The sequence below is a fragment of the Staurois parvus genome, unplaced genomic scaffold (genome assembly GCF_062004578.1).
Source record: "Staurois parvus isolate SC_StPar_1 unplaced genomic scaffold, SC_StPar_1.0 ptg000013l, whole genome shotgun sequence".
NCBI classification, from domain to species: domain Eukaryota; kingdom Metazoa; phylum Chordata; class Amphibia; order Anura; family Ranidae; genus Staurois; species Staurois parvus.
The window spans coordinates 15,488,839-15,516,837 of record NW_028317809.1 but is presented as its reverse complement, the minus strand read 5'-3'; the positions used below and the strand labels follow the sequence as shown (position 1 = coordinate 15,516,837).

General features: G+C 39.6%; 1 protein-coding gene across 1 annotated transcript in view; it reads left to right on the top strand.

Moving 5' to 3' along the window:
• CCNI (cyclin I) overlaps positions 1-27,999 on the top strand; it is a 59,286-nt gene that overhangs the window by 24,574 nt on the left and 6,713 nt on the right. The window contains exons 3-5 of the mRNA XM_089676122.1: positions 21,275-21,409; positions 22,766-22,840; positions 26,653-26,793. Coding sequence (XP_089532248.1) covers positions 21,275-21,409; positions 22,766-22,840; positions 26,653-26,793 — 351 coding nt within the window. The remainder of the gene's footprint in view (positions 1-21,274; positions 21,410-22,765; positions 22,841-26,652; positions 26,794-27,999) is intronic.

The following is a 27,999-nucleotide window of genomic DNA, read 5'->3' as shown; positions in this document are numbered from 1 at the left end:
TTAGTTTTTGAAGCCTTACAATGGCCTGTTTCACTTGCATGGACAGCTCCTTTGAATGCATGATGTAGGTTCACAGCAATAGATTCCAAATGTAAATACCACACTTAGAATCAACTCCAGACCTTTTAACTGCTTAATTGATGAAATAATGGAGTAGTCCACACCTGGCCATGAAACTGCTTTTGATTCAATTGTCCAATTACTTTTGGTGCCTTGAAAAAAGGGGATGGCTACTCTTAAGAACTGTAATTCCTAAACCCTTCCTCCAATTTGGATGTACATACCCTCAAATTAAACCTGAGAGTGTGCACTTTCAGCCCATATCCATTTTGATAATTTATAGTGTGAATATGAAAAACTAAAATTTGTATGTATGTGTGTGTATGTATGTGTATATGTATGTATGTATATGTATGTGTGTGTGTGTGTGTGTGTATGTGTATGTGTGTGTATATATATATATATATATATATATATATATATATATATATTTTAGAGAGAAGTTGTTATAATTGTGTATAATTATACAAACAATGAGTACATAAATAAAACACAAAAAAAGTGACACTCCATTCAATGTGAATATAATGTCATTGATATATAACTGTCCCACTCTTGAGACAAATCTTCAAATATTTAGAAAAATCCACATGCGTGTTTACCATGTGTGCTTCAGCTTAAAAACGCCAGTGTATTTCACCGCTGAGTGCCACCACCTCTCACTGCTGCTGCTTACCTTAAAACCGTAACCCACACTAAGGTCAGGTCAGGACAAACTTTCCCAGCAGTCTGGGTCAGAAAACTCTGCACTTCTCCAGAAGGGCCGACCACAAATATATCATATGCTGGATGTCTGAGGAAACGGCCCATTCAGCAGGAAAGAACACAAATAACCTCTCTTAGTGTAGTAAAAAGTCTCAATAGTTTATTAGCACAATGCTGCTCACAAGATCAGTGCACTTAAAACCAGTGCACAAAGAAAATAGCTTTTTTAAATTTAACAAACATTGCCCCTGTTCGGCGTGATGACATTATGTAGCCCCTCCTAATGTGTTCTGCCATGTGATGCGTGACTTTTTTTTATCTTATTATAGTTTCAAAAACTGAAGCTCTTTTTATTGGAACTGCAGGGAAATACCATGGTAATTGAATATAACAAAGTATAAACACTTCAAATTTTAGGCTTTATACGCTTATTGGGAGAGACTCCCAATTTCATGTTCTCTTCAGGCAGCTTATTGGGTAAAGAGTGAACGCACAGGTTATTTTGGATTCTGTAAATTTTCAACTTATGGCCTCTGTCCTCCTCCCCAAGCCTTGTTTGGTTGCATGCTATTATTTCTTTTTCTGTGATATTTCTAACTCTAACATGAACACATCAGGGATCCCTGTTGATGTTTTTTGTTTGCATGAGATCTTCTCTCTCCTAAAAGTTGATGGGATTGTTAAAGCATCTTGATGCCAGTTGATGCATCTTATGTAAAATAGTATAAAATTGTGTGTTTCTTTAAATAGTAGATCAGCATCTCCTGACATCCTAATGTACCACTTTTTTTTTATTTTGTTGATTGATTTAAAAAAGAAATCAAATTGTCTACTCAACTATCATCTTTGATCTCTTCTACAGAAAGTTCTTTTTATTCACATGAGATAAGTTCATCTGTTATTCTAGGCCATTTTATTAAAATATATTCAACTACATATATTCATAATCCTACTGTTTTACAATTGAAAGGGCTCAGCATGTGAGTTAATTCACCCAATATTTTGACCATATGCTGCAGAGTTGAGCGGCCCAGTAGATTCTTGTTCATCTTGAGGTGTCTAGTGGTAAGATCTCAGCACCAGAGTTCATGTGATCAACTTTTAGTTACAAGAATTATGAGTCTCTCAATCTTCCCATTGGATTTTTATTTAAAACAGACCTTTCAGTAACTGCAAGAAATGAATTGATGACATGTCACAATATACAGCAACAGTATAATTTAATAAAAAAAAAAAACTTTTGCCATACAAAAGCAGTCCTAGCACACTTGTCCATTGACGTTGCCTAGGCTGAGATCATGTCATCAGTCTGCTGCAGGTAGGAGGAAGCATTCTTCAGTCTCTTCTTCCCCACCAATCAGACTACAACATTTGAACTTTGTAGCAAGGCGTGAAGTTGCAGCAGAGGACTGTTATGTGTTAGCCATGTGGAAGTACAGCCAGAAACACCATGTGAACCAGGATTTAAAAAAGTGTGACATTTCTGAGGCTAGATTCACTTGTTGCGGGAAAATCATGCACTTTCCTGCAACGCAGCCCTTTTGTAGATGTACGGTGGTGCTATTAATTATTAGAAAATCTTCACTGTCCCCCAAAAAATTAAAGTGATACTAAAGGCTTAATTTTTTTTTCTAAAAATAACACACATGCCTATACTTGTGTGCAGTGGTTTTGTACAGAGCAGCCTGGATTTTCCTCTTCTCGGGTCCCCCGAAGGCTCTCCTGGCCTGTCCCGCCTGTTAGGTGCCTTGACAGTAAGCGGCCTTCTATGGGGGCACCCGCTGCTCCATGTTTCCATTCACACACGGAGCCATGGCTTGGGCCCCGCCCCCTCTTTCTTCTCATTGGCTCCCACTGCTATCTCAGCCAATGAGGGGAGTGGGTCCCGGGATAGCCGAGACTCCAGTGCACTTCGCTGGATCAAGAGGGGCTTAGGTGAGTATTAGGGGGCTGGGGGGCTGCTGCACAGAGAAGGTTTTTTTCCTTCATGCATAGAATGCATGATTGTAAAAAAAGCCTTGGGCTTTTGCAACCACTTTAAGTCAGCAGCTACAAATACTGTAGCTGCTGAATTTTAATATAAGGACACTTACAGTACCTGCTAAGGGATCCAGCACCATGTTTACCCAATCGGTTTTTCACTGGTCTCGGGGTCCACGGCACCAGCATGTTTAGTAATGTAAGCCAGCTGTGGATCCTAGTGACTTCACAGCTGGCTTCCCACTGCGCATAAGAAAGTCGTGCTGTGCTTTGTGAACGTTTGACGTTGTGACGTGTCCCAGAAAGCTTTGGGCAGGGAGGGGGTGCCAGACTTTATTGTACCAGGTATGTGCTTCCGCCTCTCCGCCCCACAAAAAATAAGTGTGTCAAAAAGTGTTATGGGAGGGGGAGTGTAAAAATGGAACATCCCCTTTTGGGTGAAGTCCCGCTTTTAAAGTGTTACTAAACCCAGAACCCTGCATTCACTAAATCTGGTCTCCCACAGTACACACAACATTGAAATGCAATTATTTTAGTAAACATAAACTGATCAATACCTTTTCTCATCAGCAGTTAGAGCAATCTTGTGACTTCTATCAGTGTCCAGCCAAGCACTGGTTAAAGCTTGTACGAGGAGTTTTCATTTTGCTCTATGAGGATGCAGAACCTCTGACCTCTGTCTGGACATTGCTCTAGCAATACACACCAAACTGAGCATGTGCAGAGTGTCTCCACATGATATGTCTGATCAGGAGATAAGTAGGGGATGCTGGAAGAAGGGGAGGATCAGAGAAGTCAGGATCAAAACGCATTTTACTCAATGCAGAGGATTAACCCCTTAGGTTCCACAGTGAGTATAACAAGCATGCTTTACTGCATCATATACAGACTGATTTTACTTTTGTGGGTTTAGTGACACTTTAATGACACCTCCATGCATCTAGCAATGCATGTGAATTTTGAAAAGGGTCATGCACAGTTTTTATCACGCATAGGGTATTCAACTGAATTCAATGGTCTGCCCTACATGCAACACGCAAATACATGCACGCTCCATTGTACCTGCATAGTTGTGAATGAGCTTGAGTCTGTATCGCAGACCAAGTAGTGGATGGTGACCCTTGATGATTGCTGAACAAAGCTGGCTCTGTTTTTCTGGAAAGAAAAGAAAATTAAGTAATTTTCACCTCCCTGATATGTTAAATATGGCAGAGGAAGTATGTAGAGTGAAACCAGTTTCGATAAGTGAGTTGGGGGAAAGGGTGTTTTAAGCCATAAGCAAAAATTGGGATATAAAATTTTTGGATTCTATCAGCAATAAGAAGCCACTAGGTCAGTCTTTCATTGACTGACTGTAAAATCAAGTTTTGGCTGGCCTTGTGTTTAGCAGCCATACTTTTGTGTAAGATTAGACTGTCATTTCATCCAGCTGGATTTTCTGGATTTAAATGTAATGCCATCAGGGTTATGCTGGAATTTAAAATATTGATAAAAGAAAAATGTAATACAACAGAACATAAATATCATAGGGTTCATTTTCAAAATTGATAATCTTGACCTGCTTGTTTTTAGACCTTCAAAAAACTGGTAAATTGTTTAGAATTTAGTATGATATATATGTATTTATGTGTCCATCTATTGGTCATCTGAACAATTTGTCCCAGATCATTTAGACATCATGCCTATTCATTCTTCTGCTAGAGTGCAATATTACAGAACATTTGCTTCCCCATTGTTCAGAATGTTCTTGTTCCGTTTGTATGTTGTTTCTTTGTCCTGGGGGCATTCATCATGGTAATAATTCAGTATGTGCTCATGGAAAAGTTTTATTTGCTTCTGCAAAGCTTAGTAGGTACACGCAGAACAATTACGGTATAAAACAAATTATATCTTAGTCTTTTCCTCAGACATGTTTTATAATTGTACAGAAAGAGTGCATAACAACGGTACAAAAAAAAAGGCTTTGTCTGTCTTAAACCCTTTTGTTGGGGCTACATTTTTGCTTAGTTATGGGATTAGTGAAAACCTTAATCTAAAGGGCAGATCCAAGCAACTGCTAAAATTGATCAGTGCACATATTTTTTTATTTCTTGTGTCCTTCACAATACACTGCGTTAAGTTGTTAGGAAAAAGATTGCAATGATTAAAAATATAAATGCTATAGTCATATAAATTAAAAATAACATATTCATAGTTAATATATAAAAATCCGATGAAACCTAATGCCTCACTGTATACAGTTTTTTTTTTTTTTTTTTTTTTTTTTTTTTTTTTTTTTTTTTTTGTGTGTACTTCTACTTTTGCAGCAAAATATGACACCTACTTTATATTTTGTTACTCTTCATATACCATTAAATAAATAAATAATACAAATTGATGCTTTCCTTTTTAGATGCTTTATCATGTACCCTCCAGCAAGGAAAAAATCCTACTACGGTAGTTCACTTTGTTTATGTGGGGGCTTGTCATAATTAACCCTGTCTGTATTGTGCAGGCATATCTTCATTATCAGTTGTAACTAGATTTGAACACAGTCTGTCTTAACGAACAAAGAGTTAAATGTGTAGAGGCTAGCCTTCTAGTATTGTATGTTAATGAGAACAGACTTGGGACAGGCTCATTCTAAAGCTGGGTACACACAGTTCAGCAGGCAGAATAAAAAAAAAAAACTATCAGGTTTCTGCATTCACAGAATTGAGGTTCTGACAGCGGGATTCATCTGCTGTCAAAATACACAGATCAGCGCTGCAAGCTGCTGATCGAAGGAGGTTTTCCAACAGGAGCATTTAACAGAAAATGGTGATTGGCTTCTGTTGAACTGGGTGGACCACACACCGATCAGAATTTGGATGCTCCCTGCTGAACCGGTCGATTTTTACCGATCTGTGCATACCCAGCTTTATATTTTTAAAAAAACCTTGCAGTCAACCATGACACCTCCTCCTGCGAAAAACCCAAAAGGTAAGGTAAAATTTTATAGGCATGTGCAGGGGCAGACTGACAACTCATGGGGCCTCCAGGCAATAGGGGATCATGGGGCCCCTGTGTCCTTGCCCAAACTCAAAATAGCCTATGAAAAAGGTAGCAGGGGCATCTCATGGGGCTCCCTACTGACCCCGGGCCCTCGGGCAGTGCCCGAGTTTCCAAATGGTCAGTCCGCCCCTGGGCATGTGAATATAAAACATCATATAGTGGGGTTTTTGCTAATTTAGCTGAAAGTGGAAATTCACTTTATTTGTGAATCTGTTGATTTCACAGGGCAGGCTAACAATGCTGCAGATAATTGCAAAGCAGTAGCTTGGCATTGTCAGCCTGCAACAAGAAGAGCTGTTATTGGTAGGATCTCCAAGTAAAACTTTTTGCAACAGATTCACAAAAAAAAGTTTGCTTTAGAAAACTATATACAGTGAGGGAAGATTGCAGACCAACTGAAAAATAGATTTAGGGCTCACATACACTCTATGCATACACGAAGTGGTACCTCTTGTCTGATTGAAAATGTATCCCGATAAATTCCTCACTTGTTTTCAAGTGCAATTTAATTTTTTCTCATATATTGTAGAATTGTTCCGAAATAAGTTTTTTTTTTTTTTTTTTTTTTTTTTTTTTTTCAGAAAAACCCGGACACTCTTAAAATAGACCTTGTTAACTTGGATCCACTGTCTATTTTGTAATATTACTCTGTTGGTCTCCTCAGTCTCCCAAAAAGCTAAAAATACATATTGTATTAGTGGATCTATGGCCCGTTTCAAATGCTCATTTATTAGACAATAACTAGAATTAAAGCGCACTTTTGTTGAGAGAAAAACATTCCCTTCTGTATGATCTATGTACATTACAAGGATTTAAAAACTTTGATGCAGAGTCCTACCTTGTGTTATTCTGAACAAACAGCTGTTTGTATCCATGTGCAGAATGAATATGTATGAGAGTGATTTCATAATTATCAATCAGTTTCTGCACCTTCAGGGTTCTATTGAAGAAATTGGCAAGGTCTGTATCCTTTTTAGACATGCTTTTGGGATTATTTTGCAGGGGATGCCAAAAATCTGAAGTGTATATAAGTGCAAACTTAGACTGCACTTAGTGAGCCAATCACACAAGCATGAAATGACCTTTTCAGGGGGCGTTCTGTACACCATCTGTGTACAGAACACCTCCATGTAGCCATATTGCATTGCATTTTACAGAAAATCACAGCACTGCAGATTTGAAAAGGAAAGAATTTTTAATAACATTCAATTACAATATGACTTGTGTCACAATTATATACGCTATCGTTAAATTTTGTTTTTTTTTTTTATCTGCAAATTTTTAAATTTTTTTCCCATGAGTTACATTTTATCTATATTCTGATAAATGCATAAATTACTTATACATTGTTTAGCAATATACTTTATTTAAATAGCTGTTTTAGTTCTGTGTTTTTGTATTTATGTAACAACCATCCAAACTGTATACTTGCAGGTGTGCTAACAGAAAATCGAATATACACACATACACGTGTGCATTCACACCCAAATACACACTGCAACTATAAAATGGCAGAAGACTTGAAGTATTTAATTGTTACACATATCAAGTCCCAGAGTAGGGTGGGGGCAGTACCTATTCTCTCGGTCAGACCAGATCGGGTCACTATGCACACCAGTCCAAGTTTGCCAGATCTTAAACAAATTTTTAAAGACAAGCCCTACTGGTATACACCGTGTGCACAATTATTAGGCAAGTATATTTAAGCAGGGGGTCATCATTGAGCCTCTTTAGTTGATTCCACTGAAGAGGTGATGTGCCCTTTCAATTTGATAAAACAGTAGGTATTTAATTAGGGCTTTGCAGCAAAGGTGTTTTATCAGACTGACCTCAGGAAACTTTGGGTTCTAGAAACTAAAACCAACCTCCAGAAAGTGCTACACCCAGTATGTTTAGGTTGTAACATTGTGCCAACAGAACTAGCGTGGTCCATTGACACTTCCTCTAGCTCGCTAACTGAAAGTTTGTACCTTGGTACGGACACAGAACTGGAGAAATCCTGGTATTGCACCTGCGATCTACTGATTGTGGTTGCAATGCTTTTGCAGGCTTATTTGCAAAAATATAATAAGTGACCTTGTGGTGACTTTTGAAGTATGAATGTACCTTTGATAGTTGTATATAGGCATGCCCCCACCACTCTGTGCTCAGTACACCTTTTAAAAATACCTGTGCTGTCAATCTTCTGATCTTTGTGATGCAGCCCTGCTCAGAACCGCACATCCTTCTGAAAGCTTCCTTGCCAGGTCCTTTTTTTATCTTGTGCATGAGTGCCACAGCCTATTCCATACTCAGGGAGACCTCCAGCAGTCCTGCAGAGTATGACTTACCCATAGGAGTAAATAGGCCATGGATCTCACAGCATTAAAAGGACTCCATGGAGCAGCTCTGACACACAATGAAGATTGCTGGATTGAGGGCACAAGTAAATATTTATCCATGTTGGTTGCATTCAGGTGATGTGGATATTTCCCAAAGCGCTATTAAAAAAATAAAATATTTTTTTTCCTCTTTTTCAAATGGTGCTGTAATACCTTACAGGGTAGTCTGCTTCTTGATCTTGTCAAGTTTTTCTTTGTATCTGTATAAGTTAGTCACACTAAGACTGGCGGCAATATCAGGATTAAAGGTGGCTCCTTTCCCTTGTAGGGGTTCTATGGTGCTCCCTTTTTATGTACACCTACAGACATTGCATACGACTACAGAGGATAGCTGGGTGGCAAGCCACTCCCCTGCACCCCTCCTCTCTTGAAGCACATGGGGTGTCCCTTCTAAACACTGCATGTGAGATACTCGGGGTGCACACTCCCTTACCTGGAAGTTCAGGGAAGCAGCACTCTAAGACCTGTAGCTAATGACCGACACACACAATGAGTTACAGTAACTCTAAACTCAAATGGTTTTTCTACCTTTAATGTATTTTCTGCATTCCGATACCCCCCCACCCCCCCCAATCCTTACACACCTGAGTCCTTTCATTATCCAGCGCTGTCTAAGCTGCAGCATCAGTGCAGTGGAAGCCATAGGCTACTGTGTCTATGGACACACACAGCCTGTCTCAGGAACACGCACCCACATGGGTGCCCCCTCCATCACACGACTTGCTGAGGGGGCACTCATAAGAAGAAGCTGTATCAGTGGGGGACCCCAGAAGATGGGATAAGGGACCTCTCTGCAATAACTTTGCACAGAGCAGGTAAGTATAACATCTTTTTTTTAATTTTAAATAAAAAAAAAAAGACCTTTTACAATCACTTTAATCGTGTATAGGATAATACTTCATAAAATATTGTTTTTAAAAAAAAAAATTGCATTTTAGACTACTTGTATGAAAGTTACAGTTATACTAAGCACTTTTGTTTCTTGACAAACTATTACATTTAATAAACAATTTGGAGTAAAAGAAACTGCCACAGCTTGTCCTTGATTAATTACTAAGAATTCCTGAATGATAAAAAATGGAAGGGAAGTGTTACTATATATATATTTAATTTATAAGTTCTGGTGTATTGTAATGAAAGCCGCTTATTTTCCAGCTAGAATACAAATTTTAAGCTTCTGTATACCTTTCTTTTATTGCTCTGTATAGTGTGGGAGCCAAAGCTAAACCGTTTTTCCCATGTGGATTATGGGATTATGTTGGTTTTTAAAGTTCACATATGAGACGCACTTGATTTCAGTTTTGAAGTTGACACCAAAGTTGCCAGTTCACTGCTTAAAGTGTACACAGCTACTATTATTATTACAGTTTCTTTGACTTTCTCGACAGTGCATGCCAAATATTTCATCACTTTCTTTAGGGAGATATAGTTGTTAAGCAAACCCAAGAGCAGGTAAAAACGAAAAAAAAAAGATGAGACATGCAGCTAGCTGAGGCAGCAGAATGAAAAAGTGATCATAGTTGTGCAGAGTATCTGCAGAGAACAATGCCAGTAATCCTAAATCATACCATGTGTGCACTGATAGTACTTTTCTATCCAATATTTATTTACTTGGGTGTAGTCTGGACAAGATGGAAGATGTGATTGCTTGATAGACTGTAGTGTTTATCGTGAGAGGTCTACCATTAGAACAAACGAGCACATCCATAGATATATTGAAATTTGGCCTGTCCTTGCTGAAGTGACCGAATTTCAATCCATCTATGGCCAGCTTCATGTATTAAATGTTTGAGACGCTTATAAAAACAACTCTGAATAGTAATTTCCTTTTAAAAGCTTCTGGAACCAGTGGGTCCCTTCCCATTATAAATGTTGCAATACCTATGAAATATCCAATTTTTTAAATTTACCGTAAGCTGTGAAATATCGGTACCCTAAAATTCTATTTGGACTACAGAATTCACTTGGGCCAGAGGTGGCGGTTGATCAGGGTGTCCAACCAAAAATTATTGGTGGTGATGGTAAGGCTTTGTAAATTTGATGAAGTTTCTAACCTTCGAGGAAAGGGGAGCAATTGACTAGGTGCCTCCTTTTACAATGCAGCAATCTGATGATCCTTTCTGTTGTTTTCTGCACAATATTGTTAAATTTGGCAGCTATTGTGGATGACCTGATCCGTTCCAGATTAGTCCACTTGCATTTGCAATATTTCAAGCAGCCTAATTTACAGCAGCATGGTAATTTTTATTCTAACAATGTGGAAAGTGCTGATCTGTTTCTCAAACCATTACTTGTTCAACACAAATGTCCCAGACACAGATAAAAAAACACCTTTTACTATGAGGGGGTTTTGATGCTCAATAATACTTTAGTAGGTTCAAGTCCTTGTAGCGTTTTTAAGGCCAACTGAGGCAGTCTGGCAGGTTAAGAATGACCTGCTAAAAATACCCAGGCAACAGGGTAGAAATATATACTGTTGACAGATATGTTCTGAAGATTAGATTGGTATCTAAAAGTACTATTTAAAAAAAAAAAAAAAAAAACTCAATTGGAACACAGAAGTTGGAATAGATGTAGGTAAACAGAACAGAGTTCAGGACATCATTTAAAAAGCATAGTTACTTATAGTACCGATAGACATGGGAAGATACTGTAGTTGCTTAATGTGGGCATTGTCAGCCATATTTAAAGTTTGTTTATGCCAGTCTTTTGACTGCTCACCACCTTTAGGAAACATCTATCCAGTGGGGTAAAAGCCCTGCTCCATGTGCTGGTATTCTACTTGGGAAAAGTCCAGACAAACCACCAAGAGCCTTAGAAATAATATCTGTTTATCTGGGTGTCACGGATCCACCCACACGCCACGCCCACAGTGACTAGCTAACCGAGACGCACACGTGTGGCCGTGACAGGGAGGTAAAGGGGGAATAAAGGGGACTTACACTTGAATATATAAAAACCGTATATAAGATCAGCCATGACACACTTTCACAGCCCGCACTACCTTTGTCCGCCACCAGATGGAGACTCCACTCCAGCTGGTCGACCACACACTGGCAGGTACAAATCTTACATACAATCTGGTGCACTGATTAGAGTTGAGGATCAGCTTAGTAATTACACACCCTTCTAAGGTCCCTCCAGCTACCTACAGCTTGAACCCCGGTGTTAATCACCCTTCCACTGTCCACACCCCCCCCCCCCGCACCAGACACACCACAAAAGGTAGCCTGCCACCACCCAACAGTTTATCCGCAGAACGGTCTGCTGGGACACCCCACACACACAGATCTCCGTCTGGCCAATATGTTACCTTTTACAATCTGCACACAATCTGCCTACACACAGTGCAATTGCATACAGCAACGAGCGTTTTAAAGGCACTAAAATACAATACAATACAATTTAATCTAATCCAATCTAATCTCTCTAATTCAATCTCTCTCCGAAGATATGAGCACGTGCTTAAATACACAGAAGTCACTAATTTGTTTTAAAATGTAATTTCCTGAAAGTGGGCAGTGCATAAAATATGTACAAAATATTTTAAAAAGTTACAGACCTAAAAGAAAACACACAAATTACTAATTACTATAAAATAAAAGGGAATAAAAGACAATAAAACTTTACCCTGCGATTGGAGCAAGTCAGAAAAGTCAGCAATCCGTTAGTCGATCGACCAGCTCCATACGAATCACAAATGTCCCAATGTCCGGGTACTCCTTTTATGGGGATATGGACGTAGGTGGGACATTAGTCCTCGGCCAGTTGACCATGGGGGGCTGCTCCTGCACCCGCCCACAGGATGCTCTGGATGCTGACCTACCCAAGTTCAATCGGACCAAGGCCAGCCCAAACACCAAGTTGGGGATTGGACTTCCGACACCAGCGCATCAGCCCGATCGCGACAGTACCAAACACCATTCGACTGTCGCCATCCAGCGCCACCTAACCATTTTCCTGCATTTTCCTGACATTCTACCTAAGTCACAAATATGATTTTTATATGCAGATGTAGCGCACAGAATGCCCTACAAGAAGGGAGCATGTTAGTCTCTCTGCAACTAATATTTTAGCTTTTAATGAGAGATTAAACATACCCCTTTTGATGTATGGATATACCTTTTTAGAGCTTTCAATGTCAGGCAGACACCCTGTCTGCTGTCATTTCCTCCAACCTTTTCTTTATTTTCCCAGAAGGTGCCAAACTTATTAACACACAAAAGGTTTCACATCCAGGAAGCAGGCCTTTTCAGAAGGCAAATGCTAATTGATGACCGCTGTCTGAGCACCTCTGACTGAATATACATCTGTAATGACAAGGACTGAATCTACACCTAATCTGTACAATTTTGTCACATGTGAATGCACTATGGTTATGATTACATATTGCTACTGATCACATTTTATCTACTCAAATCTTACACGTACGTTACACTGGGATTATCCTGTTAAGCGCAACTAAAGTCACGCTGTAAATCAGTGTTTCTCAACCTTTTTTCAGTCAAGGCACCATTTTAAAATTATGGACAGTTGGGAGGCACCCTTTAAAATGTCTTAAGGCACCCCATTCTAAAATATGAAAAACTATTCTAATAGTTTTATATAATGCAGCAACATCCACACATGTAGGACACTCAACATTAGGGGTGATTTATTCTTCTAAAGCAAATACACTTTTGCACACTGGTACTGAGTAGTATTCCATTGTTTCTTTTCTTCCTCAGTTTTTCTCCATCACTGAGCTAAAGTGACCCCAGCATTGACAGAGAGGGGCAGGGGAGGGTCAAACTAGGATGCTGTGCAGGCAACTGACATCCTTTTTATCAACTGATGTCATTGGTTGTCAGGACGCCGGTGGCTAGAAGGTCGTAATAATGCATAATGAAAACCTGTGGCTTTGTGTAACTAAAAGGCAGGTTTGTTCCATCTGCTGGCTTGTATACAACTTTTGGGCAATTTTTAGACATATTGCCAGGGCACCCCTGAAGAAACCTCAAGGCACCCTGGTTGAGAAAGGCTACTGTAAATAATTGCTAGCAGCTAATGCAAAGAGACATGCAAGTTCATCTGCCCTTGGTTCAGGCAGGAGGCTGCGCTTCTCTGAGAAATACCCCCTTGAAGACTCCTAGGACGTGTGACATAATGTGAAAAAAAGAACTGTAATCCAGCTGCGTGTGATCTCACCCTAAGGTATATCGAAAGGCAAAATATTTTTGTTTGTAGTTTTGGATATTTTTTTGTTTTATTTTGGGTTAGGGTGGTGTTGGGTTAGAACCACTGTCAGATTCTTGTTGGGGTCTGTGTTCCCGTAAATGATATACTCTCTATTTGTCCTGGTTACCATGGTCGCTGGGATCAACATCTTACATTTTTAGATGCCATCAGGACGGGAATAGAGAGGATATCTTTTTAAATAGGGAAATGTTCCCATGACAACTCTTTTAGGAGGGCATTTCCCTACCTAATGCGGCGTTCCACCCAAAAGTGGAAGCGCCGCTTATATGCCTCTTCCCCCCCCCCCCACCCCTCCGCTGCCACATTTTGGCACCTTTTGAGGCAGAGGGGGGAGCCTGTCATAACCAGGTACCCACTCCTACTTCCAGCTCAGTTCCCCACAGCAACCCTTCCCCCCCCCCCCCCTTTGTGCATGTTCAGTACGAAATCGGCTGTAAAGCCACAGGACTTCACTGCCAGTTTCCCTTTGTCTAGATCAGGGGTCTCCAAACTATGGCCCTCCAGGTGCTGAGAAACGAAACTGCAAGTCCCATGAGGCCTTGCAAGACTGACAGCCACAGGCAAGACTCCCAGAGGCAGAGGCATGATGGGACTTGTAGCACTTCAACAGCTGGAGGGCCATAGTTTTGGAGACCCCTGGTCTAGATGGTGGCGCCAGCACCTGACAGCCAATTTGAAGAATCGGCTCGGGGTATTTTGTAGCTGCTGACTTTTTTTAATTTTTTTTTTTTTTCTTTTTCAAAACGCCACTTAAAAAAGAAAAGTTTTTTTTCCTCCTTTCTGGTGAGTCTACAGGACAGAAAGTGAAGGAAACAACTGACCATGATTTTAACCTTTCCCTACTCTATTCAAAGTTAGATAGATATACTTTAGCTAAGTAGCAGTTGTCATAACAATTATCAGGACACAGTTCCTGCCTTGTAAATGCCTTTTAAAATGGAACCACAAGCTGTCTAACCAAAGCAAGTCAAATGTCTTGGGAGTTGGATTCAGACAGCTGATATGGCATAGTTCCTCCTCCTCTCCATTGCTCAGCATGACGATAATACAAATTTTACAGAAATAAGACATTGACAGTAGATTAGGAATAAATCTGGGTAGGTTGCCAGGATTTATGACTGATACTGTGCAGGGTTTGTGAACTTTGATCACAGCACTGGCAATGTGAGTGACTGAGGTGGAATCTGATTACTGCACTTTGCTTGTCTTCCCACAGAAAGTCTGCTCAAATAACACATTTCTTGCCATGGCCTATGTAGCGATAAGATAAGGCTAATGCATGGCCTTTTACCTCCTTTTCACAGTCTTTGTCACATGACCCTAGCTGAAAATTCGAACAGCTAAGCATGACAAAAGGCTTACTTTACTAACTACCCAGCTATCAAACAGTGTGACTACCAACTTTTTTTTTTTTGTGCTTTACACTAAATATAGATAATATAGATGCTCCCGTGCCTGCTCCAGAAATACTTTTTTTTTTTTTGGGCAGCACGGTTGCTATGTGGTTAGCACTTTGCCAGGCAGCACTAGGGACATTGGTTCTAATTCCAACCATGGCACTAGCAAGTTCTCCCTGTGTCTGCGTGGGTTTTCTCCAGGTACTCCGATGTCCTCTTGTAATAATTGTCCCTAGTGTGTACATGTATCAATGTGAGTTAGCAACTTTTAGATTGTGAGCTCCTTGAGGGCAGGGACAAATGAGAATGTACAATATTATATTGCGCTGGGTAAATTGTCGGTGTTATAGAAGTACTTGAAAAAATAAATAAAAAATGAAATCTGACAAATGAAAAATGGAGCAAAATAAAATGGGACAACAACCAATACTACCAAGCAGTAGTGTTTTATGATTAAAGTTAGAAATCCTGATCAGTTAAACAGTTGTCACTTTTGCTCTGACAATTTAGGGTCCATGCGCACTGCTCAGTTTTGGTCCGCTTAGTTTAGCTGCATAAGCCACCATGTTCACCATCATACATTTGGACTGTATTGTATTGTACACATGTAAACATTTATTTTATTTGTTTTATTACAGGTACTTATATAGCGCTGTCAATTTACATAGCTCTTTACGTGTGTGTGTGTATGTGTGTGTGTGTGTGTGTGTATGTATATGTATATATATATATATATATATATATATATATATATATATATATATATATATATATATATGTGTGTATATATATATGTGTGTATATATATATATATGTATATATGTGTGTATATATATATATATATATATATATATATATATATGTGTGTATATATATATATATATATATATATATATATATATATATTCTCCAAAAGTATTGGGAGAATATAAGAATATCATTGGATTCAGGTTTTTCACTCCCTTCCTGTATTTAATCAAGCACCTAGGCATGGAGGCTGCTTCTACAATCATTTGTGAAAGAATGGGTCGCTCTCAGGAGCTCAGTGAATTCAAGCGTGGTACTGTGATAGGTTGCTAGCTGTGCAATAATTCTATCCATGAAGCTTCCTTGCTACTGAATATTCCACAGTCAGCTGTTAATGGTATTATAACAAAGTGGAAGCAACTGGGAACAGCAGCAACTCAGCCACAAAGTGGTAGTCAAAGTAAAATGACAGAGCGGGGTCAGTGCATGCTGAAGCACACAGTGCGCAGAAGTCGCCAGCTGTCTGCAGAGTCAATAGCTAAAGACCTCAACTTTGTGTGACCTTCAGATTAGCATAACCGTGCGTAGAGAACTTCATGAAATGTGTTTCCATGACTGTGCAGCTGCATCCAAGCTTTACATCACTAAGTGCAATATATGTATATGCATATATATGGGATTCGAACCAACGGCCCTAATACTGCCAGGTGGAAGCGCTAACCATTTAGCCACTGTGCTGCCCAGGACATTTTGTGCTAAGTTTGCATGCATACAATGTAATGGACCCTGTCACTGCCACCACTGCTCAGGGCTGACATACAGTTTTGTGTAACTAGTGGGCATCCCTGATCACACTGTTTGCATGTTGGTCCTGAATCATTAATTCATGTGCATGCACAGAATAACCTCAGATTAGGTCATTCTGCTCATGCCCTGGCACAATTTGAATGATTCATTCAGGGCCAACATGTAATTTATTGTGTAATTAGCTGACTTGAGTGAAAATACATTAATTGAGAATCGCAAAAAAGTAGCACGTCTCTCCTATATTGTGTTTTTTTGTTTTTTTTTTTTAACCCATCAACAACTGCAGTTGCACGTTTTTTCCTTGTATCATCTTCATAACCACCTGTTTTCAGGTACCATGTTTCTAGTATATTTGTAAGATTAATTGAGAATCGCAAAAAAGTAGCACGTCTGTCCTATATTGTGTTTTTTTTGTTTTTTTTTAACCCATCAACAACTGCAGTTGCACGTCCTTTCCTTGTATCATCTTCATAACTATCTCTTTCAGGTACCATGTTTCTAGTATATTTGTAAGATCCAACATGCTGTTCCATAGACCATTGGTGTTATCCATTCATTAATAAGAGAGTCATTTATGTTTTGTGGATTTGGTATTGGTTCTTTTAAGATAGTCTAGATAGTTTGAGGATGTTAAAACCCAGCTTCGGGAAACGCTACAATTTTCCCTTGCAGTGGGGCTGTGCTCATACTGCAAGGGTTAATTGCTAATTTAGTACTAGGGGGCACAGAACAGGCCCATTCCAGTCTTCTCCCCTACAATCCACTAGCTTAAGGTCCTGTTGTCATCAAGTCTAGTGCAGGGTTAAAAGGCCTGCACTGGTCATGAGGATGCCCAGAGACAGTCCACGGCTGGTGGAGATCAGGTAAGTAAAGGTGCTTCTCCTCTCCCCTAGGCAAAACGAGCAGGCAGCCTTTTGCAGTGTGATAGCAGCCCCACTGCAAGGGATAATATTGTAGTATTGGGACTGAGCTTTAAGTTACTGTAACACAGCACAAAAATCTGGCTATTGATGTGAAAAGAGCATCCTGTACGCAGTTGTGTGGAAGGCTGAAATGAGTGGAACCGAACTTGGTGTTACTAAACCCAGGACCCTACATTCAATATATCTGGTCTCCCACAGTACACATAACATGGAAATGCGATTGTTCTAGTAAATCTAAACTGCTAAATACCATTTCTTATCAGCAGTTAAAGCATTCTTGTGACTTCTGTCAGTGTCCAGCAGAGCACTGGTTAAAGCTTGTAGGATGAGTTTTAATTCTCCCCTATGAGACTGCAGGACCCTTGACCCTCTATCTGGACAGCACTGATTGGCCTTGTGCTGATGACATATGTACTCTCCCAAGAAAAAAAAACCTCTCTAGCAATACACTCTAAACCTAGATTGTAAGCTCCAAGGAGCAGAGCCCTCCTATCCCTCTTGTATTGAACTGTATTGTTGCTGTATTGTCTCCCGTTATATTGTAAAGTGCTGAGCAAACTGTTGGCGCTATATAAATCCTGTATAATAATAATAATAAACTGAGCATGTGCAGCTTGCCCCCAAACATCTGTTATATCAGGAGATATAGGTTCCACTGTGAGTATAACAAGCATGCTTTACTCTGCATATACAGATTGATGTTACTGGTAGGTTTAGTAACACTTTAAAACCTAAAGATTCACTATGTTTAGAAATTTTAATTGTGCTACGGAAGCACCCTGAAAATGTCCTCTTCCTCATAAAAAATCATTTTCTGGTATGTAAGGATGCCTAAACACTTTTTTGCATCTTTTTGCATCTTCAGTGTGGAAGCTAAGGCCTCTATTGGAAAATTTGGAGTGAAATTTAGTGATTGCACTATGTTTTGCTGCTCTGTGTTCTCCTTGCTGGAGGCTGATATGAAAAAGCAAAGCCCTGCCTCTGCCAAGACAGCTGTCTCATAAGAGATATAGTTCAAACAATATGAGATAAATAGTGCAGCGCTAGATGTTATATGACTGTACCAGTATTGAAGATGGTGCAATATCCCTTACTTAAATGTCAACAGATGTGGACCACATACATTATATGTGACCAAACACACTATATGTGATCTTCCCAAGAGTTGAAAAAAGGGGGGAAGAAATGACGTGAGCTTCACACAACTTCACTTCACAATACAAAACGCACAATATAAATGCACAGTACAGTCCAGTCATCAAAGAAACACAGATGAGTGTATCTCGGTGAGATCCTTATGATGCATGTAGTCCGGCGATGTGCAGAAGAAATTAATAAATTGCGCACTCACCGGAAGCACAATTTAAATTGTGCGTTTGTGTCTCATACACCAAAGGTCACTCCTCCTGTGGATGAAGGGAAGCTCTGAGCAGGTGGTTCTATGATGAAAGGTAACACATCTGGGGATTCCTTCTGGCAGACAGGCTCCAAAACAGGATCAGCTGAATATTTCTCTGGGCCATGGGGTAATCACCTGGTGGTCCTGAGGAATTAAATGCTCGATGTGGAGCAAAAAGGAATACCCATAGTGTAGTATTTATGTCAAATTATAAAAGGAGGAGCCCCTGCTAGCCGTGACGCTAAGCCGCCGTATCAAGGGGGTCCGGCGGCCATTCTTCTATACCAGCTGGTCAGTGTGTCATTCATGATATCCTTAGTGCACAAGGATTGATTTTATTCTCATATTTATGTTAAGTGTTTTTGTTCTAATATACAATAAATCCTTTTATAATTTGACATAAATACTACACTATGGGTATTCCTTTTTGCTCCACATCGAGCATTTAATTCCTCAGGACCACCAGGTGATTACCTGGTGTATGAGACACAAACGCACAATTTAAATTGTGCTTCCGGTGAGTGCGCAATTTATTCATTTCTTCTGCACATCGCCGGACTACATGCATCATAAGGATCTCATCGAGATACACTCATCTGTGTTTCTTTGATGGCTGGACTGTACTGTGCATTTATATTGTGCGTTTTGTATTGTGAAGTGAAGTTGTGTGAAGCTCACGTCATTTCTTCCCCCCTTTTTTCAACTCTTGGGAAGATCACATATAGTGTGTTTGGTCACATATAATGTATGTGGTCCACATCTGTTGACATTTAAGTAAGGGATATTGCACCATCTTCAATACTGGTACAGTCATATAACATCTAGCGCTGCACTATTTATCTCATATTGTTTGTTTGAAGGTTGATGGTTTTCCTTTTTAGTGTATCAGCTGCTGTGTCGGTTAGCGCTCACTGAATCCCTCATTACCATATAGTTCAAACAAGCATTGTAAGTCAGAGATCAATTACTCTTAAAAGGGAAAGGCAATAGCTGATGACATGAGAGAACATAAAGTCCAGAAAAGAGGAGAGCACCACTGATATCAATAGGTTAGGGTCCCAGGGACAGTAACCAGTAAATCAGACCTTCCTTGGAATCCAGACCAAAAGCTTTAAATTACATAGGGCCTTCACAACTAGTGATGTTGGTGGTTTCCCACAGAACATAATATATGGGAATGGCATTAAGATACGACCCGGAGGTACAGTTTGTAGCTCTGAGCTTTGTTGTGTCAATCTTGTAAAGGCTGTTTTGCCTGCTTAATCCACGGGTATGACTGCTATTGTGCTCTGACAATGTACATGTAAAGCCTTTTTTTTAATTCTTGTGTCTGCTAGCTTTCCTTGTGACTCCTGCATTGCAAGAAAAAACATGAGCAAGCCTGTGAGAATGACTACTATCACATTTAAATTTCAAAATATACCGAGCCTCAGGCATAGCAGACGCACTTACAATGTAAACCTTAACATGGCAATTGTGTGATTTCGTGTCAGTATTCATAATGAACACATACAGGCAAGAATTACCACATTTTATATGTCTAATATAAACATGTAAGTGTGTTTTTAATATATGTGACTTGTCTGCCAGATTGTGGCATAATAAAAAAAATGACTCTACTAACACTGAGTTTTATGTTATGGAAAATGCTGTAGTTGAACTGAGACTCCAAGAAGGGGGAAGCAATGGATTCAGAAATTATGGGCATAAAAAAGCCAGAACATCCAACTATTGTATGTCTGTTCTGTAGAAGGACTGTGGAATTTAAAATGTAGAACTCTTTCAACAACCTGATTGCAAGGAGTAGGTTAGTAGCTGTCCTCATTTTTGGAAAATAGCAGTTGGTCTGGAAAATACATTTCAAGCAGTCCATCCCTTCCCACTTCCCGTGAATTGAGCTTCTGACCAGCCCTGGATGTAGACAGTATGGGGTTGATTTACTAAAATTGGAGACCAAAAAATCTGGTGCAGCGTTGCATTGTAGTTAATCAGCTTCTAACTTCAGCTTGTTCAATTAAGCTATGACAAGAAAAAAACCGAAGCTGATTAGTTTCTATGCAGATCTGCACCAGATTTTGCACTTTCCAGTTTTAGTAAATCAGCCCATATGTGTCCAGGGCTTGGTTTTTTAGCAGAGATCTGACTGCACGCAAAACATAGCGCAGTTACTCGGCCAAATGCGTTACAGTGATAACGTTTAGCTGCCCATGAACATAACAAACTGTGCAACCCTGGCCATTTGTGTGAATGTAGTGTAAATATCCAGTTCTGGTTTACATTAATTTTGCAGTGAATGGAATTTTTTCAGTATAATAGAAGGCATAAAGTGGTATAGTGCAATAATTACACCTTTTCTATCACTTGTCTGTGTTTGCTGCACCTCTAGCTGCTAGAATTCCTGCCTATCATTGTAACTTGTTTATTGATTTATACTCCGATTGTGAAGGGTTTGGTCAAAGTGCGGCATTTGATGCACCTTGTTATGTTTTAATGTAGTGAATGTTGCATATGCTACTGGTTACTTTGTGTGCAAAGTTTTCCTGCAATAAACCAGTAAATCTGACATTTACTTATTTATGAAACTCTGGTCTTTGTTTTGCACAGGATACAGCTATTTCTCCACAACAGCGGGATGACGTTATCCAGTGGTTGGCCAAGTTGAGACACCAGTTCCAGGTTTACCCAGAAACGCTCGCTCTGGCCATAAGTATTTTGGACCGATTCTTGGCCTCAGTCAAGGTGATCATTTGTATTCAGCAATTAAATACTTAGGAAATGTGAGCAGAACAATAAATAGCCCCTTTTCAATAGCTCAGTTTTGGGATGACCCAACAAGTTAACACACAGATCTCTTACATCAGGGATTTTAGTAGCATGATCTTTCCTCTGGTCTTTAAGTTCGGGTGTTTGTAGTTTGTGATAATATAAAAAGCATATGTTGCCCTTTTTTTTTTTTTTTTTCAACCAATTGCCCTCTTGAGGATTTACCCCCCCCCCCCCCTCCTGTCCAGGCCATTCTTTGCGTTACGGCGCTGTTAGTTTAACTGACAATTGTGCAGTCATGAAACACTGCACTCAAACGACATTTGCATTTTTTTTCCCCCCCACGGATTTAGCTTTTTCTCGGTGGTATTTGATCGCATGTGGTTTTTTTTTTGGTTTTTTTTTTTGGGGGGGGGGGGTTGTTTTGAGTTATTTTTTTTTTTAAAAAAAGATCGACAGTTTTGGGGGAAAAAAACATATTTTTGACTTCTTGCTATTAATCATCCAGTAAGAAAATGTAAAAAATCTAATTTTGTCATTAATTTAGGACAGAATGTATTCTGCTACATGTCTTTTGCTAAAAAAAAAAAAATCTCAATATGTGTAAATTGGTTTATATGCAAGTTATAGCGTTTGCAAATGGCGGTATAGATACTGGAGTTTTTTATTTTTACTAGTAACAGCGCCAATCAGCGACTTATAGCGGAGATCCCCGGCGATTACCGGTCGGGACCCGGTGATCGACAGCCATGGCCACAAATGTCGGTGTGGGTAGGATTTGCCCCCCACTGGGAAATGCAAAATCACATATATATACGTGATTTTGCACACCTGTGCCACCCTGTAGCAGCATACCTGCTATAGGGCGGTCAGGAAGCGGTTAAACCTGTATTTGACATTGTGTCAAGGTTGTTTGATCAAAAACATGTGTTGAAGAGAATACCTTACTTTATTTAAAGCTGTAAGGAGATAAAAGGTTATATACCAGGTACCCATTTTTCATCCTTTAGGTCTCATATACATTCTGTTTTTCTGGGTTTTCTGAGGTTTTCTGGCTTTTTTATTTGTACTAAAACACAATAGTGCAGATGCAGTATTGTATGGTTTCAAAGAGCCTTCAGTGATTATCTCCTCATGGTTTACTCTCTACTGTCTTTTATAACTTAGTGTTAGCCATTATTGTTGTTCCGCTATTACCATGACAGGGAAAAGAGGGTCAGAGATGGGAGAAAGAGCCTGAATTCCAGAACATATCCTGGGCTCATGTTGATGCTTTGGAAATAAAATAATGGAAATGGCTATGACTATCCAGATATCATTTTTACTTTACAGGCTCATCCAAAATACTTGAGGTGCATTGCAATCAGCTGCTTCTTTCTTGCTACTAAAACCATTGAAGAGGATGAGGTGAGTCTTAATTACACTCGTGATGGTCACTTGGAAATAGATTATGGACATGTGAATGAGTGTCATACAGGTGCTCCCTGGCACTGTGTCCTTAAGAAAACACCAACTTGGACTTGAATCAGTGCCAAACGTATGACATTCATTTGCACATCTACAGCACAGTGGCTAAGTGGTTAGCACTTCTGCCTAGCAGCACTAAGGTTTGTTCAAACTGTTCATGTCCCAGCCACAGCAGTACCTGCAGGGAGTTTGTATGTTTTTCCTGTGCCTGCGTGGGTTTCCTCCAGATACTCCTATCACACTCCAAAGACCTGCTGGTAGGTTAATTGGCTTCTGTCTAAAATTGGCCCTAGTATGTGTACTTATGAATGTGAGTCAAGGACCTTGGATTGTGGGCAGGGATCAATGTGAATATACAATATACGCTCACTGGCCACTTTATTGGGTACACCTTGCTAGTGCCAAGAAAATATCTACCACACCATTACACCACCACCCCCAGCCTGAACTGTTGATACAAGACAGGATGGATCCATGCTTTCATTTTGTGTAAGTCAAATTCTGACCCTACCATCTGAATGTTGCAGCAACAAGTCTGCCCATTCTCCACTGACCTCTGACATCAACAAGGCATTTTCATCCACACAACTGTTGCTCACTGGATATTTTCTCTTTTTCGGACCATTCTTTGTAAACCCTAAAGATGGTTGTGCGTGAAAGCCTCAGCAGCGGTTTTTGAACTACTCAGACCAGCCCACCTGGCACCAACAACCATGCCACGTTCACTCCCTTAAATCCCCTTCCTTGCCCATTCTAATTCTTGGTTTGAACTTCAGCAAGTCTTCAACACATCTAGATACTGCCATGTGATTGGCTGATTAGCAATTTGTGTTAGCAAGCAATTGAACAGGTGTATCTAATAATAAAGTGGCTGTTGAGTGCATATGTAAAACACGGCATAAATTGTCTGCACTGTGTAAATACCTGTACTAAATATACCGTGGTCAAAATCTGATAACAGGTTTTATCTGCCTCAATTGCTTTTCAGCAGTAGTGGCCAGTGGGTTGATTGCAGCTACCGTACGGTGAGAAATTCATAATGCGGTTTGCCAGCAGCAATCAGACAAAATTTATAGCCACAAATAGCGGGCCTTCGTATACTTCCCTCCGTCTACAGTGGTAGAAACCAACTTATGATCTGCCTTTCGTGAAAGACTGAGGGCATTGCAGTGATCTAGGATCTGCGTTAATGGTCTACGGTAGTAGTAGTGTTACTTCCTGGGAAAGTGATGTAACCGAACATATACTATATATAGTATGTCTATGTATTAGGGGCTTATTGGCTACCTTATGATGCCATAGTATTTTGTTAAATATGTACTCTAGCTCTGGGTGAACATCAGCTATGCTTGTACATGAATGGTTTTGATTAATGAAATATTATAAGGAGAAGTGTTTACAGATTAAACAACTGTCTGAATTATCTTCCAGTCTTTTCAATGTTTAAGGTTTGTTAATTGAGTTTCCCAGAATAAATAAACTGGAGCCTGTTCTGACCCCTTCTCCATTTTTATTTACATTCACATGATGTACTGAATGTGCAATGTCCTTCATTATGAGAAAAACCCTTTGGGGTTGATTTACTAAAATTGGAGAGTGCAAAATCTGCTGCAGCTGTGCATGGTAGCTAATCGGCTTCTAACTTCAGCTTGTTCAGTTAAACTTTGACAAAGAAAACTTCAAAGCTAATTGGTTTTCTGTGCATAGCTGCACCAGATTTTGCACTCTCCAGTTTTAGTAAATCAACCCATTTGTGTCTGTTTGGCCAACAACTCTCTAGTCTATATGAACCTTCTTTTGACTCTCCAGTGGGAAAATCCAGTTGAAGAGTCCTTTTCAAGATAAGAATTTTCACACAGTTATTTAGGGCCATACCACATAATTCAGTACAGGGCCACTTTTGAATTTTCTGGGTTTCTGTATTGACTTGGAGTTTAGATATAGACTACTTGGTAAAGATTTATTGTGACAGTGAACCTTTTGTATCCAGTGGGGCTAGAGAGCTCGGTACATTTACTTGTCGGTAAATTGTCAGTGTCCTTGTGTGATCATTTGAATTGACTATATTCTATAGTGTGAAACTCCTGCGCTACCTAACCCTTGGTTCACATTTGTGCGGGTGGTGCCACTGTGGATCCACATGAAAATCCGTGCAGCCGCACCACCCGCATAGAGAAATTCTAGTTCTAATGCCACGCCGCCTGCAATGGAAAACGCAACCGTACTGGGAACCGAGGTTCCCATGCGGGCTGCATTTTCCAAAGAAGTGCAGAGACTTCTTCCCCGCGTGTCACGGGCACGGGAGACCATTCAAATGAATGGGCTCTCGTGCCCGTGCAAAACGCGGCCCGCACGACCTCATATATGTGACCCGGGGGTCAAACTAAGTGATTGTGCTATACAATGAATGTGATATAAAATAGGTGTGTATCTTTTTAAATGACTAGTGCTGCTGCTAGCATCAAAATGTGTTCCCATATTAAGTGAATTATCTGGTGAATGATGCTGTGCTGGTAATATCCTAATTGTGTGTGACGCTTGCATATAACTAAATTAACATACAATATAAACAAGTAAAAATATCCTATTGCATTTCAACATGTAAAATATATAAATGCGTCAGTTCATACAGTCCACATATAAGTGCGTGATTATCCAACACCAAAATATTTGCGCTCCTTGTTGGCTTCGCACAATACAGTGCCACCTCTGTGCTCACAAAACTCTCACCTCCAAATTTGTCATTGTGCGTGTATATAACATGCCATCCAGATTCCACCAAATCTTTCTGCCTCCTTCTCCTCCAGACCACTAGAGGCTTTTCACTCCTTTCTTACATTAACCAAAATAGAAGGGAGGTATGGTGCCTTTAAACTTCTTATGCATCCATACTATCGTCTCCACATTTCACAAGATAAACAATCGCTTCTATTGTTGAGATCTAAATAAGCACTTCCACACGACATCACTTCTGCCTCTGTTTGCCCTACGCATTGCGTCACTGTCACGTAACTTCATCATGCTGAAATGCAATAGATTTTTTTATATGTTTATATTGTATGTAAATTTAGTTATGTGCAAGCTTAATATACAATTGGGATATTAGCAACGCAGAAGCATTCACCAGATAGTTCAATTGACTATATTGTTTTAAGTGTTTTAGGGGCCGGCAAGTGCTTTTAAGTGTTTAGCATTGTATACACTTGGTGTAATGGAACTGTCGGCTGCATAAGAAGCTCCTGTTTGCTATTTTCTATTTTTCATGGGTATGGAGACGTGGGCTCTGCAGAATATCTTGGAGGAAGGTGCACATTTGTTAATCAGCTTTTTGTTAATTTGAACATTGTAAATCATACATATGAATACATGAAAATATTGTAATAAAATAATATATATGAAAAGAAATGTGTATAAAAAAAAAAGAACTGCGATCATGCATACGTTCTGTTTGCAGTTGACTAAATATCACATGCACCTTTCTTGGTGGTTTGGAAGCCTATTTAAATAAATGGACTGCCATAATGCACGTGCAAAGATATATAAATGGGTCCTTCTAGTTCAGTCTGCATTAACATTTACCTGAATTATGTTTTTAATTGGTGTATAGCCTTTTAGTGGGTCATTCGCATAATTATTCACTTCATGTGCAGATGAAAGATGATTTTCTTTTCACACGGTCGGATAATTACATTTTCTTGTGAGAGCATTCCTTAATCCTTTAGTAAATCAGTCTCAATGTATTTCTCTTGCAGCGGATTCCTGTTCTAAAGGTTTTGACACAGGAAAGTGACTGCGGCTGCTCTCCAGCTGAAGTCCTCCGAATGGAGAGGATTATTCTGGACAAACTGAACTGGGACCTTCACACGGCAACACCTTTGGATTTCATGCAAATTGTAAATACCTTTTTTATATGTGGGATCGTATTATATATATATATATATATATATATATATATATATATATATATATATATATATATAAATTTTTATTTTTTTTTTTAAATTTACAAGCCAGAAGTACAAAGACCACAATACTTCTCACACTGTGGCAAACGTGACCAATGTACATAGACAAGCATGGTCAAACAAAACTTTCTTCAAGAAAATGAAAATAGATGAATAGGAGTAATGTAGGTCAACAGAGACAAAAATGAGTCAAGAAAATATAATGACGTGAAAAAGGGAAAAGTTGGGGGGGGGGGGTGTAGAATGTAAGTACAGGTAAGTCAGGGAGGACAGACAAGGGACAGCCTAGTAGAGTGTCTTCCCAAACTGATATAGCAAATGGACTGTTCATCCAAGATATGTTAGGGAATGGAGGCCAGAGGTAACAAATAAAAACCACCCTCAACTAGATAGTGGTGTAAGTCTGGGTAGATGTGAAATGAATCCAGCGAGCCAAAGTTGTAGCAAAGTCTGAGAGAGTCTATCTTGTGAAGTGTAAATCAGTTCAGTCTTGCAAACCATTCTTTCAGGGATGGAACTGAGGGTTGATACCAGTGTTTAGTACATTCTGGCTGCATTGACCATGTGAGTTGCAAGAGACTTCTGATAATGCTCGCCTGGCAGGGAGGGGTCATGAAACAAATTTTGGGCTGGGCAGCAGTCAAGCATATAAGTGGTTACTTCCTTAATAATCTGGTGAACCCACTGTCAGTAGGATTGTAGTTAAGGGCAGTCCCAAGAAATATAAAGCAGGGTACCTTCCTTAAGAAGACAGCACTAGCATTGGCTCGATAACGAAGGGTTGAACCTATGCAGGGAAGCTGGAGTCCTTTACCAACAAATATAAAGTTTATTAGCCATTTTCCTGACCATTTGCCAAAAAATTTTCAACCTTTTTACATTTGTTACATGAGACATTTTGTGTTTTGTTATAAAAAAAAAAAAAAAAATAGAGAAAAAAATAACCTTTTTATGCATATGCAGCCAGGTGCTATTTTCGAAAACTGGCAGACTTTTCTTCGCTAAAGCTGTGGAAACTACAGGCACTCTATTGTTTTGCCAAGACAGATCTTTATGCAAGATACCTGCACGTCTGACAGGATGTCGTATGCTGGATTTCTGTTTTCATAACACTGAGACTGGTTGAGTGATTAT